We start from the raw sequence: 15,663 nt of genomic DNA, 5'->3' as shown, positions 1-15,663 counted from the left end.
ACTCTTTCCCTGGAGGTAGCCAAGCACCCGCATGCCAGAATCATAACAGTTGACAGAACTTGATGGGCTTCCTTTGCTTCAGTTTAATGAGAGCCTTTGGCATCACTGCCTGATATTTCCCTTCCTATCACTGGGCTCAGCAGGTTGTCTTGTCTCCTGCAGAGTGTCAGAGATCTTAGGTGTTGCTACTTCCACCAGTTATGGACCTGTATCAGTGATGTGCTCCATAGATAACGCCTCAAGCCTACTCCAGTGGATCCACTGAAGTGAATGTCCATATGTTGATGGACAGAGAAAGTGAACATTGTGTTGGTACCTACTTTGAGGTGTTAGAACATCATCCTTGGAGAAAATGATGCTACTACTGCTAAGAAGGTTGTGGTATTTTGTGCTTCTTCTTTTCCTGGTGGCTGCAAATACCTGGAGTGGAGTAGATAAAGAATTAGTTGGTGAAGAAGCACAGTCTGGCCAATGCCTGGCACTGCTTGTATATTTGACAACAGAAGACATCAGGCTTCTTATGGTACTCCTGTCTCCCCATCAGTGAAGGAACAGTCATGGCCCTCTATACCAGGTCTATGGCCTGCTCTTCATATAGGATTAGGATTCGCAGATCTGAAACCCCTCTCCTGGTCTGGGCCTTGGGAATCTTATTCTGCAAGCAAATAAACAGGAGTAAGGTTGCACAGTGGCTCAGTGGTTAGCACTGCAGCCTCACAGAACCAAGGACCCAGGTTTGATGCCATCCCGGGCAACTATCCATGTGAAGTTTGCACGTTCTTCCTGTGTCTGTGTGGGTTTCCTCAGGGTGCTCCAGTTTCTCCCACAATCCAAAGATATGCAGATTAGATGGATTAGCCATGCTAAATTGCCCATAGTTTCCAGGGATGTACAGGCTAGGTGAGTTAGCCACGGGAAATGCAGAGTTAAAGGGATAGGATAGGGTCGGTAATAATCTGGGTCGGGAATGGATCTGGGTGGGATGCTCTTTGGATGTTTGGTGTGGATTCGATGGGCTGAATGGCCTGCTTCCACACTGTAGGGATTCCATAAGTATCACAGAAATGGATTCACAAGTGCTTTCTGAGCATGTATACCAATGCAGGTTCTAAGCCCTCTCCAGCAAGTGAGTAGAACCTCACTGTCTGTGAACTTTAGAACACCTACAAAATGGGAATAGTTGACAGCCTTTCAGTTCACATTAACCTTATAGATAGATCATGCTCTGTGGTATGCCTGTGATTTGGCATCGACTGACTGACATCTCTGAGTTTGGGTTTGCAGTGAGAACACGATTCCACTTACCTTTGAAAATTACAGAAGACAGTTCGTCTTCTTGCATTGAATCCGGGTGCTCATATTAAGCATATGGGCACTGACTTGTGCTTCAATCTCACCCCAGCAGGTTTGGTTCTGATGGAAGTGCTATCTGCTGCCATCCCAGATGAGAAGAACTTCTCTTCTTTTAGAGATGGCCTGGACCAGAACTTCAAAAAGCACTGCTAATCCTTGGGACAGTCACTGGTCTGAGACATCTCCAGGGTGGGTGACAGCAGACAACATAGGTGCAAACAATGAGAGTGCTAGGCCTTTTCTCATTGGAACGGCGAAGGATGAGGGGTGACTTGATAGAGGTTTATAAGATGATCAAAGGAATAGATAGAGTAGACAGTCAGAAACTTTTTCCCCGGGTAGAACAGAGTGTTACAGAGGGACATAAATTTAAGGTGAAGGGTGGAAGGCATAGGGGGGGTGTCAGGGGTAGGTTCTTTACCCAGAGAGTGGTGGGGGCATGGAATGCGCTGCCTGCAGGTTTGCAGTAAGTAAAAACGAGTTCCAGTGGCCTGTAAAAATAACTCCCAAACCTCTGACACTGGAAAATCCCAGTGGGCCAAGAACATCCTGATTACCCATTCCATAAGATTCACCACTCCTCTGCATTCATACGGAATGAGCTGAAAAGCATGTGATTGTGCGAGAAAACCCATCCAAGGTGCAATGGAAGTATCAACCTCTAATACATCCACACAATGCTTAAGGTCTAAAATGAAAGATTCTGTCCTCTGACTCTTATTTTCCAGAGGAGCGTGAAAATTCTCTCCATTCTATCAAAATGTACCACTGTATATTTAGTAATCATGACATTAGTTTACAAATTTGGGGCAGCACAGTGGCTCAGTGGCTAGCACTGCTGCCTCACATTACCAGAGTCCCAGGTTCGATTCCAGCCTCGGACATCTGTCTATGTGGAGTTTGCACATTCTCCCTGTGTCAGCGTGGGTTTTCTCCGGGTGCTCCGGTTTCCTCAAACAGTCCAAAGATGTGCAGGCCAGGTGAATTGACCATGCTAAATTGCCCATAGTGTTAGGTGCATTAGTCAGAGGAAAATGGGTCTGTGTGGGTTACTCTTCGGAGGGTAGGTGTGGACTTGTTGGGCTGAAGGACCTGTTTCTACACTGTAGGGAATCTAATCTAAATACACTGCTACAAATTTCTTAATATTTGCCTATATTTCATTGCGCTCCTATCCTGTGATTTAAACTGTTCAGCTGCAATTCCTACTTTAAATTTTACTCAATTAACAATGCGATCATGGCACTACTAGCTGTCATAGAACATAGAACATAGAACAATACAGCACAGAACAGGCCCTTCAGCCAACGATGTTGTGCCGAACAAAATTGCCGCTTAAAGGTCACCAATGATTCTGACTCTGCCACTCCCACAGGCAGCACATTCCATGCCCCCACCACTCTCTGGGTAAAGAACCTACCCCTGACATCCTCCCTATGCCTTCCACCCTTCACCTTAAATTTATGTCCCCCTGTAACACTGTTCTACCCGGGGAAAAAGTTTCTGACTGTCTACTCTATCTATTCCTTTGATCATCTTATAAACCTCTATTAAGTCACCCCTCATCCTTCGCCGTTCCAATGAGAAAAGGCCTAGCACTCTCAACCTATCCTCGTACGACCTGTTCTCCATTCCAGGCAACATCCTGGTAAATCTTCTCTGCACCCTCTCCAAAGCTTCCACATCTTTCCTAAAGTGAGGTGACAAGAACTGCAAACAGTATGTCAAATGTGGCCTTACGAAGGTCCTATACAGCTGCAACATCACTTCACGACTCTTGAATTCAATCCCTCTGCTAATGAACGCTAATACACCATAGGCCTTCTTACAAACTCTATCCACCTGAGTGGCAACTTTCAAAGATCTATGAACATAGACCCCCAAGATCCCTCTGCTCCTCCAACTTACTAAGAACCCTACCATTAACCCTGTATTCTGCATTCTTATTTGTTCTTCCAAAATGGACATCCTCACACTTGACAGGGTTGAACTCCATCTGCCACTCCTCAGCCCAGCTCTGCATCATATCTAAGTCCCTTTGCAGCCGACAACAGCCCTCCTCATTATCCACAACTCCACCAATCTTCGTATCATCTGCAAATTTACTGACCCACCCTTCAACTCCCTCTTCCAAGTCATTAATAAAAATTACAAACAGCAGAGGACCCAGAACTGATCCCTGCGGAACTCCACTTGTAACTGGGCTCCAAGCTGAATATTTACCATCTACCACCACTCTCTGACTTCGACCGGTTAGCCAGTTTTCTATCCAACTGGCCAAATTTCCCTCTATCCCATGCCTCCTAACTTTCCGCATGAACCTACCATGGGGAACCTTATCAAATGCTTACTAAAATCCATGTACTCTACATCCACTTCTCGACCCTCATCCACATGCTTGGTCACCTCCTCAAAGAATTCAATAAGACTTGTAAGGCAAGACCTATCCCTCACAAATCCGTGCTGGCGGTCCCTAATCAAGCAGTGTCTTTCTAGATACTCATAAATCCTATCCCTCAGTACCCTTTCCATTACTTTGCCTACCACCGAAGTAAGACTAACTGGCCTGTAATTCCCGGGGTTATCCCTATTCCCTTTTTTGAACAGGAGCACAACATTCGCCACTCTCCAGTCCCCTGGTACCACCCCCGTTGACAGTGAAGACAAAATGATCATTGCCAACGGCTCTGCAATTTTCTCTCTTGCTTCCCACATAATCCTAGGATATATCCCGTCAGGCCCGGGGGACTTGTCTATCCTCAAGTTTTTCAAAATGCCCAAAACATCTTCCTTCCTAACAAGTATCTTTTCTAGCTTACCAGTCCGTTTCACACTCTCCTCTTCAACAATACGGTCCCTTTCATTTGTAAATACTGAAGAAAAGTACTCATTCAAGATCTGTCCTATCTCTTCCGACTCAATACACAGTCTCCCACTACTATCCTTGATCGGACCTACCCTCGTTCTCGTCATTCTCATGTTTCTCACATACGCATAAAATGCCTTGGGGTTATCCTTGATCCTACCCGCCAAAGATTTTTCATGCCCTCTCTAACTCTCCTAATCCCTTTCTTCAGCTCCTTTCTGGCTATCCTGTATCCCTCCAATGCTCTGTCTGAACCTTGTTTCCTCAACCTTATGTAAGCCTCCTTCTTCCTCTTTACAAGACATTCAACCTCCCTCTTCAACCAAGGTTCCCTCACACGACCATCTCTTTCCTGCCTGACAGGTACATACATATCAAGGACACGTCGTATCTGTTCCTTGAAAAAGTTCCACATTTCCACCACATCCTTCCCTGACAGCCTATGCTCCCAACTTATGCTCCTCAGATCCTGTCTTGCAGCATCGTATTTACCCTTCCCCCAATTGTAAAACCTACCCTGTTGCACGCACCTATCTCTTCCCATAACCAAGGTGAAAGTCACAGAATTGTGGTCACCATCACCAAAATGCTCACCCACTAACAAGCCCATCACTTGTCCCAGTTAGTTACCAAGTACCAAATCCAATGTGGCCTCCCCTCTGGTCGGACAACCTACATACTGAGTTAGAAAAGCTTCCTGGACACACTGCACAAACACCGCCCCATCCAATCTACTTGATCTAAAGAGCTTCCAATCAATATTTGGGAAGTTGAAATCGCCCATGACTACTACCCTGTGGCTTCTGCACCTTTCCAAAATCTGTTTCCCAATCTGTTTCTCCACATCTCTGCTGCTATTGGGGGGCCTATAGTAAACACCCAACAAGGTGACTGCTCCTTTCCTATTTCTGACTTCAGCCCATACTACCTCCAAAGGCAGGTCCCCCTCGAACTGCCTTTCTGCAGCCGTTATACCATTTCTAATTAGCAACTCCACCCTCCCTCCTTTTTTACCACCCTCCCTAATCTTACTGAAACATCTGTAACGAGAAACCTCCAACAACCATTCCTGTCCCTCTTCTATCCACGTATCCACATTTCTGTCGCTGAGTCCTTAATTTAAACATTGTGAGCAATTCAGAAACGTTTTGAAAGAAGTCATTCAACTGGGTTTGTTTTTAGTTGGCATTAATTATATATTGAATATACTGAGCCTGTTTAATACTGAGTGTGCAATAGTTATGAGCTGTACGCTGAACAGAAAATAAGAATAGATTGAAATACATACTGTACCAACAGTGGAAAAACAAAAATTAAGAGATGAACTTGTACTTGAAACCAGAGCAAACACTAATGAATAGCATTTGTGTGATCACAAAAAGACAGTTTGTGAAGAGTGATTGTGTCTGTAATTTAGAAAATACAGGCAGAGAGATGACTGTCTCTGTAAATACAGTTTGGTTTCTGTAACAGCATCTAATTGCAAGAAATACAGCCAGGATAGTCATTCTGTAAACACACTGTGAAAGTGGCTGTGTCTGCAAATACAACTTGAGGACAGTGACTATATCTATAATCATAGGTAAAGCACCAGGAGTGAATCACTTTGTCATTACATTGTGGGAGAGTAACCAACTGTAGTCACAGGAAAAATTTGCACTAAGAAGATAAGACAGAAGATTGGGAGCTTGCATAAAGATTTAGAACCATCAAGGGTGAGTGAATGGTAAGGACTATAGGGTTGTGTATGGAGTTGGTTCAGGGACATGGAAGAATGGAAAAGGATTCTGGGGAGGACAAAGAGTCAGATCAGGGGTCAGGAGCAATGAAATGGGAAGGACCTGAAAACCTAATCTCTTAGGTATGATGGGAAAGAATAGTGGGAATAGCCAGTCAAGGTAAGACAATGAGGAGCCTACATGTGTGTCCACCTCAGAGTTGACTGGCACAGCCCTCAAAGGATAATGAGTTCACCAACAACACATGGTCATATCAGATTCAAACATTAATTTTACGCTCTCCACAGATACTCCCAAACTCGCTGAGTTTATTTTGTTTACTTAAATATTTGTTTAGGTTTCAATCAATCCCCACTGAAACTGAGCTTTGACAATGTCCTTTACAATATATAGAATGGAGGACCAGCTAAGCTGGCAAGTTCAGCTATGTCCACAGAGTGATGAGTACAACACTGGGCACCATTAAGCTCTCTGACAAAGCTAGAGACAAAAAAAAAAGAGAAAACACATGAATAAAATATACCAATGTCACGTGAAACATTAGGAAATATAATTTTGAAAAACATCAGTTCCACTTTGGTGCTGTCTGCTTTGGTGTGGAGTTGCATAGTAAAGCTTTTGTTTCGGTTGAGAGCTCCCATGTTTAGCTAGGAGCTTCAATTAAAACCCCCTCTGTAGCCACAGCATTGTCAGCCAGCAGCAGGTCTCATGACTTAAGTGTTCCCTGCTTGCATCATGGCTCTTAAAATTTTAATCATAAGTATGTGGGAAATGGGAAAGAGCAAGACAGAAGTGGCATACTGCTGACAACACTCGCCCACCACCCATCACAGAAACCACAGATTGTTGGGAGTTGTACCTGAAACTCTGCAATGCGAGGGATTTCTGTTAAACAACTGACTGCATGGTTCAAGAATAATAATTAAAATTGATGAATACACACATCAATGGAACAGTATATGACTGAGGCCCTTATTACTATTTTGCAGAAAGTGACTTGAAGTATGCAAATCAAGTGGGTGCTGTTATCATTCAGAATGCAATTCCAAAGATTATTTTTCTGAACTGAAAGGGGTTAGAAAATGATGGTTTTGATGCTATTGACAAAGAAAAGGAGAACAGATGTTAAGGGTGCCCAGAGCAAAAGGCAATGTGGTAAAGATTAGATTGAGATGTAAAATAGGTGCTAATGATAGGTTTGATGAGGAGAAAATAGGTCAGTTTAGCTAAAGCAAAGCCAACAAGAATCAAAGAGAGGCTAAGTGTTCACCAATGAAATTACGTACAGGAGACTTGGTTTCCTAAGCTCACAGTCACAAAGTTATGATGAAATTTAATACTGCCTTTCTTAAATCTCAATGACGAGTATTAGTTGCAGCTCATGAGATTCAAAAATGGGCAAAAAAGGAGTATAATACAATCGCAGGCCAAACTCAGTCCAATCTTAGTGACAAGCTTCCAAAGGACCAGTGCACTTCTGGAACAGTTTCTGGTACAATTACACTGATGTAATATTCAACTTTGGTCAATTCTGGAGAATAAAAAAAGGAGGCAATTAACGATTTGGCTTGATGGCACACTTATAATAAAGCTCAGGGAGGGGAATGCTGCTGCATCTCATTTTGTATATTTCATAAAAGGCATATATATGAAGATTATTTTTCAATCACTATCCACACATACAATATCTTTCCTAGTTACCTAGATGCCACACATTAAAAATATTTTGTCCAGCTTTGTGTGTGGCTTTAAATTTGAGTTTTACAATCACCTGCTGGTGCTGCCACCTGTTTAGGACTCAGCTTCTGACTGGGACATTGGCTTTCTGCAATCATTATTGCTGCTTCTTTTGGATATTCATCTTGAGTATCATTGCTTTTAATGGATAAATCTCTGCTGCACATGTATTATAATTAGGAAAACACTGCTTACCTGATTTCTTCCTTATCCCTCCACATTCCCTGTAAAACAAACAGCAGCACAGAGACATGATTAGTGATGTGTCTGAAGAAGGTGAGACCTGAGACTGCACCTGCAGCTCACCCCACTTTTTCTCGTTCATCATTTAAAAACAAGGCGAGACTGAGGAAAGCCTGACTACAGCACATTCAGAGCCAGCGAGCAAGAGGAAAAATAGCTCGACTGCTCCAACAGAGAATGCAGAATCATGTGATTTGCTTTGAGATCATACCATCTACTACTTAAAGGGGCTCGCATTTGCTATTTTCACTAAATATGCATTTCTTCCAGTAACAAATTACGTACAAATATTTTGTGGGCTTCAAGATGAAATGTTCAGTGAAATTCAGTGCTAAAAATCTGCAGCCTTTGAGGAGACACGTTAAATAATCTTGTATTTGTTTTATAGCAGAATACAGCAAAGAATTACGTTTTATATTCCAGCCACTGGGCAGGATCACTCAGAGGTGAAACCTGTTATCAGAGTTAAAGAGTGTCGGGCAAAGGAATGAATTCCCATTTCTCCCTGATGACAAGGGCTGAAATAAATGCGAGTGAAAGCTCAGAGAAAAAATCCAAGACATCAATACAAATTCTAAATACAGAACAAGTAATCTTTCAACTATCTGCACTATTCTTTATATAAATTGGTTAATTATGATGTACTTGAACATTTTTGTGCAACTACCAACAAAGTGAATGGATCTCATTGTTACAGAACCCCAGGCTGCCTGATTCCAGAATTTCATGGCCCAAAGCTAAAGTCTTGTTGTGGTACTGACCTCTGATTATTTTCTTGCTCCAGTCAGAAAGCAGCTCTCTGTTCCCAGTATGTGGTAAGTATAAAGACAAGGTTCTATTCAGTATCTAAATGAATGCTCAGGCATTCAACAATTGTCATTGGAGACACAAGTCTCCTCACAGAATGCCACTCTCCAGTTATGTCCCAGACTACTAAGTAGCACTTACCAAGATGGCACACACATACATTCCAATTCCTCATTTCCCTTTTTTGTTGGTGGATAAAAAGAAAGTTACCTGGTCTCCCAGATACCCACAACCAATGACTCCCTTATCGATCAAAAATCAATCCAATTCAACCTTGAATAAATCCAATGATTCAGCATCCACTGTTCTGAGGAAAAGAATTCTAAACTTTAATAATCATCTGAGAAATGGAATTCCTCCCTCTATCTTAAATTGGAGATCCTTAACTTGAAACCGTATCCCCACGTTCTTGGCTAACGTGTGAGAGAAAACATCCATATAGCATCCACATCAACCTTTCTATGTATTATGAAGAAAGTGAGGATTGCAGATGCTGGAGATCAGAGTCGAGAGTGTAGTGCTGGAAAAGCACAGGTCAGGCAGCATCCGAGGAGCAGGAGAATTGACGCTTTGGGCAGAAGCTTATACCCGAAACATCGATTCTCCTGCTCCTCAGATGCTGCCTGACCTGCTGTGCCTTTCCAGCACTACACTCTTGACCATGACTTCCATGAATTATGTATGCTTCAATAAGATCACCTCCTATTCTTCCAAATTCCAATAAGTCTAGACCCAATCTGCTAAATCTTTCACCAAAAGATAAACCTCTCATCCTATCAACTAGGATGAAACTTTTCCGTTCTTGTTCAGATGCAATTACGTCTCATCTTAAGTAAGGAGACCAAACTAGTACATCGAACACTTGATAAAGTAGTCTGTTTCCTTTAAATAATATCACACAGAGAAATGATAAGGCAATGAAATCAGAGTACAGTACAGCATAGAAGGAGGCCATTCAGCCTACTGAGTCTATGCTGCTGTGTTTAATTACTTTCAAGCAGATGACATTTGCTACAAAATAGTTTCAGAAGTATTGGTGCCTAGATGACATCTCACATTATCCTCTCATATTACTTTCATTATATATAAAGACTTGTAATAGGTCTGTGATGTAAGGAGGAAAGATACTTCATTCAATATTTTAGAAATAAAAAAAGTGACATAGTAAGATATCGATACATGAACATATTCAACAGAAATAATTATTTAGAAAAGGCATTATTCAGCTCTTTAAAGTGATGACAAAATTAGACTACACAAATATTTATGCAAGTTATTCAATTTAATCAGTTGAATGCCATCCCCACATTGACCATGACTAATCTACCTAACCTGCGCATCCCCAGACATAATGAGCAATTTAGTATGGCCAACTCACCTTACTTGCACAACTCTGGACTGTGGGAGGAAACCACAGCACCCAGACGAAGCCAGCACCGACACAAGAAGAATGTGTAAACTCCACACATTCACCCAAGCATGGAATCAAACCTGGGTCACTGGTGCTGTGAGGTAACAGTGCTAACCATTATGCCACTGTCCCATCTTATGGGATGATCTAGAACTATTTTGATATTCACTGTTTCAAAATATGGGGTCACCCAGTTGAGACAGAGTTAAGGAGAACTTTTTTCTCTCAGATGGGTGTGAATGTTTGGAGCTCTCTTACTCGAAGGTGGCAGAAGCAGAGCCTTTGAACATTTTTCATGCAGAAGTGGATAAATTCATGATAAGCAAAGGAGGAAATGTTATCAGGGATAGGTGGGAATGTGGAGTAATCAGAACAATCAAGTTCTTCCTGAATGTAGAGGAGACTTAAGGGTGTCCTCTATCTTGTGTTATGAAGTTAAAGGTGTGTACTGTACCTTTAAGAAAGAGTAAATGCTGTTCCGCACCGAAAGCTTACAAGAATAGTGTGAGAGTGTAGTGGAAAATTGAAAATATGTAACAAATACCTGAGTTGGTTGTTGTATTGGCAACAGTTCAAATGTAGCCAATGAGTTTAAATGGTGCCCCAGGATAAATGGAGTTTGAATTTATTGTTTAACTGAGATTAAACCATTGAGAGCATCCAATGTTGGGGATATAAAAAGGCAGGCTTTGTGGTAGAGAGACGGATAGATGGAGGGATGGTTCCAAGACATTGAAACACCCTCTATTAAAGGTACCTCTTCATATGAAACTTTTACACAGTTAAAAGAAATACGACGGCCCAGGGAGATCTTCAGCTGGAAGAAAGACACCAAAGATGACAGGTGCTGTATGGTTTTGAAATTAAATTGATGTAATTTTCATAAGTGTTTTATTGGAACAGTATGTTGTTATAGAGTTGGAGACGGGTAATAAGCAGTTAAGAAAAAGGGGGGCTTAGAGTTGCAAATAGTTGTTTAATGGTCACTTTTAGACTTAATGAATAAATTAATATTATTTTCTTTAAACAGTGGAATTTGGGAGTTCTCAGTCACTCATATTTTAACAGATTATGAGGTGGGGTGAGCTTCTCTGGGTGTTTGGTTTAATTAACAGAAGGGTTCACTGCCTTCTCAGAACACTTCAGAATATGCTCCTGCTCTAAATTCATATGTTTGCATATTTTCATGAAAAGTTGTCATTCAGCTTTGAAGTTCTGCCTTTACTCCTAAAAACCTCAATCAATAAAACTTAATTTTACCAATCTAAATCCATGATTATCACCTGTACATTATTAGACCCAGGCTAATAGGGGGCCTCTTATGGCACAGGATAGTCAGCTTCAAGTTTCACCTGTTCCGGAGGTGTATAATAATGTCTCTGAACAGGTTATTTAGGAAAAAATAGATGCACTGGGGACATGAGCTCAAATTCCACCATGGAAGATAATAAAATCTGAATTCACTAAAATGTGGAAAAACAAAAATTAGCTTAAGGCCAACCACGTGACCACTGCAATTGCCATAAAAGCCCATCTGATTCACTAACATTCTTTAGGGAAGGAAATCCCTATCCTTACCTGGTCTGGCCCACACGTGACTCCAGACTCACAGTAATGCAGTTGACTCTTAATTACCCTCTGAAATTGACTGAGTAAGATATTCAGTTCAAAGGCAATTAGGGAATGGATAACAGGTGCTGGACTTGTCAGTGATGTTCACATCCCACTTAACAATTAAAAACTCACATACGGATTAGGAAGGACACCACTTCGACTGGGACAACAAATCCATCCTAGGACAAGCCAAACAAAGACACGCATGAGAATTCCTAGAAGCATGGCATTCCAACCGGGACTATAACAACAAACACATCGCGTTAGATCCCATCTACCATCCCCTGAGAAAAGGAACAGGAAGTGACTTCACCACAGGAAATAACATCACTACAGGAAATAAGATCACCAAACCAAAGAAACCCAAACATATAAAAAGAAAGCAGGAATTTTCAGCATTGCTTCGCCTGAGGCCCACTGAAGATGTTACCTAGTAGGGTAACGAAACATCTGGAAATGAACCTTCCAGCTCAGTGAACAAACCTACATCCAAAACCTCAATCTTCTCAAAACTCGCTAATTAAAAACTGCACATTTAGTTTATCTTCTGATAACTTACATTCTGCAGCAAAGCAGTATTATATGTAAACAAGGCTAAAGAAACACAAGTACATTTGCAAGGAATCCTTGGGAATAACCTTCAAAGTGCTTACATCATTTGGAATCTTGTTGGTATCATTTTTGCTGTGTTTAATAAATCCTATAAAATTTTCTGCCATTTATCCAGCTCTGATTTTCATTCAGGGCAGTTATTTTTGTCCTGCTATTTTTATAATTGTGCTCAGGAAGTTAATAGCTATCAGCATTTGTTTTGACACCTGTCATTTGATACATTTGTGGTATGCAATTTTTAGCCATAATACATTGCTAAACTTTCCTCCTATTCTTCATTTTGAGTGCATCTGTACATATATAAACAGATCATGGTGGCCATGTTTATAATTGTCGCTCTATCTCCAGCATTGGGAACACACACTCTATTTAGGGAAAATTGTGGAGAAAATACTCAGCAAACATCACTCAGCCAAAGTTAGTCAGAAGAATCAGCCAAAATGCAGCAGGGCTACTTTATGCTGCCAGTGGGAGCTATTACTGCATACTTTGTTTTAACCAGCACCTGATGAACTGGCACTCTCAATAAACCAGAAAAAATTATAAGTTACTCTATTATTGCAATCTCTATGGTGTCTGAATAGTCAGTTGAACGTGCATTTTTTAAAACTTTGATTTATATTGTCACATATACCGAAGGTATAGTGCAACGTTTTGTAGTTAGAAGGCTCTCTGCTGGTAAGTTTTATTTAAGGCAAAGTTGGGTTATTAGTTAAGTGATTTATGCAGTAAATAAAGCATAACAGTGACATGTATACATTCTGCATTAACTTTCTATTACTTAATGTGATTTTACATTTTTTGTGACCTTTTGATCAATCAGAATAGTTGATCAACTCCTCGTCCCATAAGCCAGTTAATAAAAGGTTTGCTGTATTTCAGTTACTCAGGCAGAAGCTTAGAACAGCATCCCAATGACTGACCTATTAAAATGCCCAAAGCAAAAGTCATGGATTGACAGCACAAATTTTGTCTGAGTACATGTCGTTGAGGCATGACAGAATTTATTGCTCATTCCTAGTTACGGTACGGAAACAGATCTTGGTCCCAACTCGTCCAGGCCAACCAGATATCCTAAATTAATCTAATCCCATTTGCCAGCATTTGGTTCATATTGCTCTAAACCCTTTCTATTCATATACCCATCCAGATGCCTTTTAAATGTGTAATTGTACCAGCCTCCATCACTACCTCTGGCAGCTCATTCCATACACGCACCACCCTTTGCATGAAAAACCTGCCCCTTGGGTCCCTTTTAAATCTTTCCTCTCTCACCCTAAACCTGTGCCATCTAGTTCTGGAGTCCCCCTTCCCAGGAAAAAGACTTTGTCTATTTACTCTATCCATACCACTCCTGATCTGATCAAGCACATAATTCTATTAGCTTGGGCTGAAATCCAGCCCACAATGACTCATTAAGCATATCTTCCATTCTTTGCCTGACACAAATATCTCTAATCTCCTCTATTGACTGAGTGATCCTATGTCAATTAGTTTGGACAGTATCAACCCACAGGATTTAGAACAGACAGTTTAAATTATTCAAATCAGAAACAGGGCTTTCTTTGAATCACTGGCCAGGTGAGAATGGTGCGAGACAGAGAATTACAACATGTAGACCTGTCTTAATAATTATTCAGGAACAGAGATTTGTGTTTACATTAGAATGGGTATGAGTTAAAAGTGATGATGTTGCATGATATGGCTTCTCCAGCCCTTCTCAGTGTTTACCCCAGTAAAAAGAGTACTTCCCAAGTGAGTATTTTGTGCTACTACATACAATTTGTAGATTGAGCATACCTCAATCAGTTTGCTGAAGTAGATGTCGGGTACACTGGCAGAAACAATAATTCAGCATCTGTTCTGTCCTAGATGTGTTATGCTGAGCTTCCATTTTTCCAGGTTTTACTTTTTATAGCGTCATGAAGTGAGGCTATCGCTGACCTCTGTAGCCATCATACAGTTGGTCCACTCTGCTATTAGTCAATGACGCTGAAGCAGTCAGCAACAATGATGTTGTTGAGGGTCAAGAGGGAGTAGTGGACTTTGGGGAGAATCATTATCTAGCACATGTGGCATGGGTGTGACCTGCTACTTCTAAGTCCAAAGCTGGATGCAATACAGCTATTGCTCAGGTTGATAAGAGCTCCCTCATTAACTTTATTTTGAACAGAGCTAAATATCATGAATTCTTCAGAGAACAAAATTAATATCTTAGGAAGATAACTGACAAAGTATCTAAAGACAGTTTTGCCAAGGATGCTGTCCTGAGGAACATCCAGTGATGCACCTGGAGGTGCAATGATTTACCTCCAACATTCATAACTCACTTCCTTTATGTAACGAAGGTTGTAAGGTTATAGAGCAGAATCTTCTGGCTTCTGGAGGTACTGGCAGAAAGTAGGAAAGGAAGGTATCTAGTCAGCAGGCTTCCATGTTCCAAAAGGCATCCTGGACTTAATTCCTCTCTGAGGTAATAGGGAACAGATTACATCAGAGCTGCAGATTGTCCTTCATAGCAATAGCTTGGCAACTGGGCCCACTGCTTACTTTTTAAAAATTGAAACCATTTCAATAGATACCTCAAGATGAAGGTTCCCTCACAGTCCTGATCCTGCAGCAGCCACCTCTGGCAATGCAGCTTCTACCCTCCTTCTACCAAAATCCAAAGGCCTGCAGCCTCAAGAACATGTTCAATGCCCTCAATTGGATGACTGATTGCCTCATATAAGACTAGTGGCCATATTTCTGACCTAACACTTGCTGGCACTCAGAAATGGTGCTCATTAATTATTATTTTTAAAATTAATTTTTAAAATTACCTACAGAGTCATAGCCAAAACAGCACTAAAGAAGGCCATTTAGCGCGTAAAATCCATACCAGCTCTCTGTAGATAAATTCAGTTCAATTTCCCTGCTTAATCATTGTAGCTGTATACTTTTAGTTCCTTCAAGTGCTTTTCTAAATTACTTTTGAAATCAGAGTCTCTGCTTCTTCGTCGACAGCAAGTTCCAAGTCATTACCATTCATTATATAAAATGTTGTTTCTCTCAACCCTCTTGAATTTTTCCCACAATTTAGATGTATGTCCTGTGGACTTTGTACAATCAGCTGAAGGGAAAAGGCCTTCTTTACCTACCTTTCTAAACATATTATAATCTTATACACTTCTATGAAATATCCCCTGAAACCCCTTTGCTCCATGGAGAACAATAACAGCTCCTTTAACCTAACCTTGTTGCTGAATTCCTTGGAACCATTTTCTTCCATACTTTCTCCC

At 41.1% G+C, this 15,663-nt stretch overlaps 1 protein-coding gene across 2 annotated transcripts in view; it reads right to left on the bottom strand.

Moving 5' to 3' along the window:
- The window catches only part of sh3pxd2aa (SH3 and PX domains 2Aa), a 309,383-nt gene that overhangs the window by 130,950 nt on the left and 162,770 nt on the right, over window positions 1-15,663 (bottom strand). For both annotated transcript variants that reach the window (XM_072557306.1, XM_072557307.1), the window contains exon 6: window positions 7,891-7,919. In XM_072557306.1, the coding sequence (XP_072413407.1) occupies window positions 7,891-7,919 (29 nt within the window). The remainder of the gene's footprint in view (window positions 1-7,890; window positions 7,920-15,663) is intronic.

This window comes from Chiloscyllium punctatum, chromosome 38, assembly GCF_047496795.1.
Source record: "Chiloscyllium punctatum isolate Juve2018m chromosome 38, sChiPun1.3, whole genome shotgun sequence".
NCBI lineage: Eukaryota > Metazoa > Chordata > Chondrichthyes > Orectolobiformes > Hemiscylliidae > Chiloscyllium > Chiloscyllium punctatum.
This window is presented reverse-complemented; position numbering and strand designations above follow the sequence as displayed.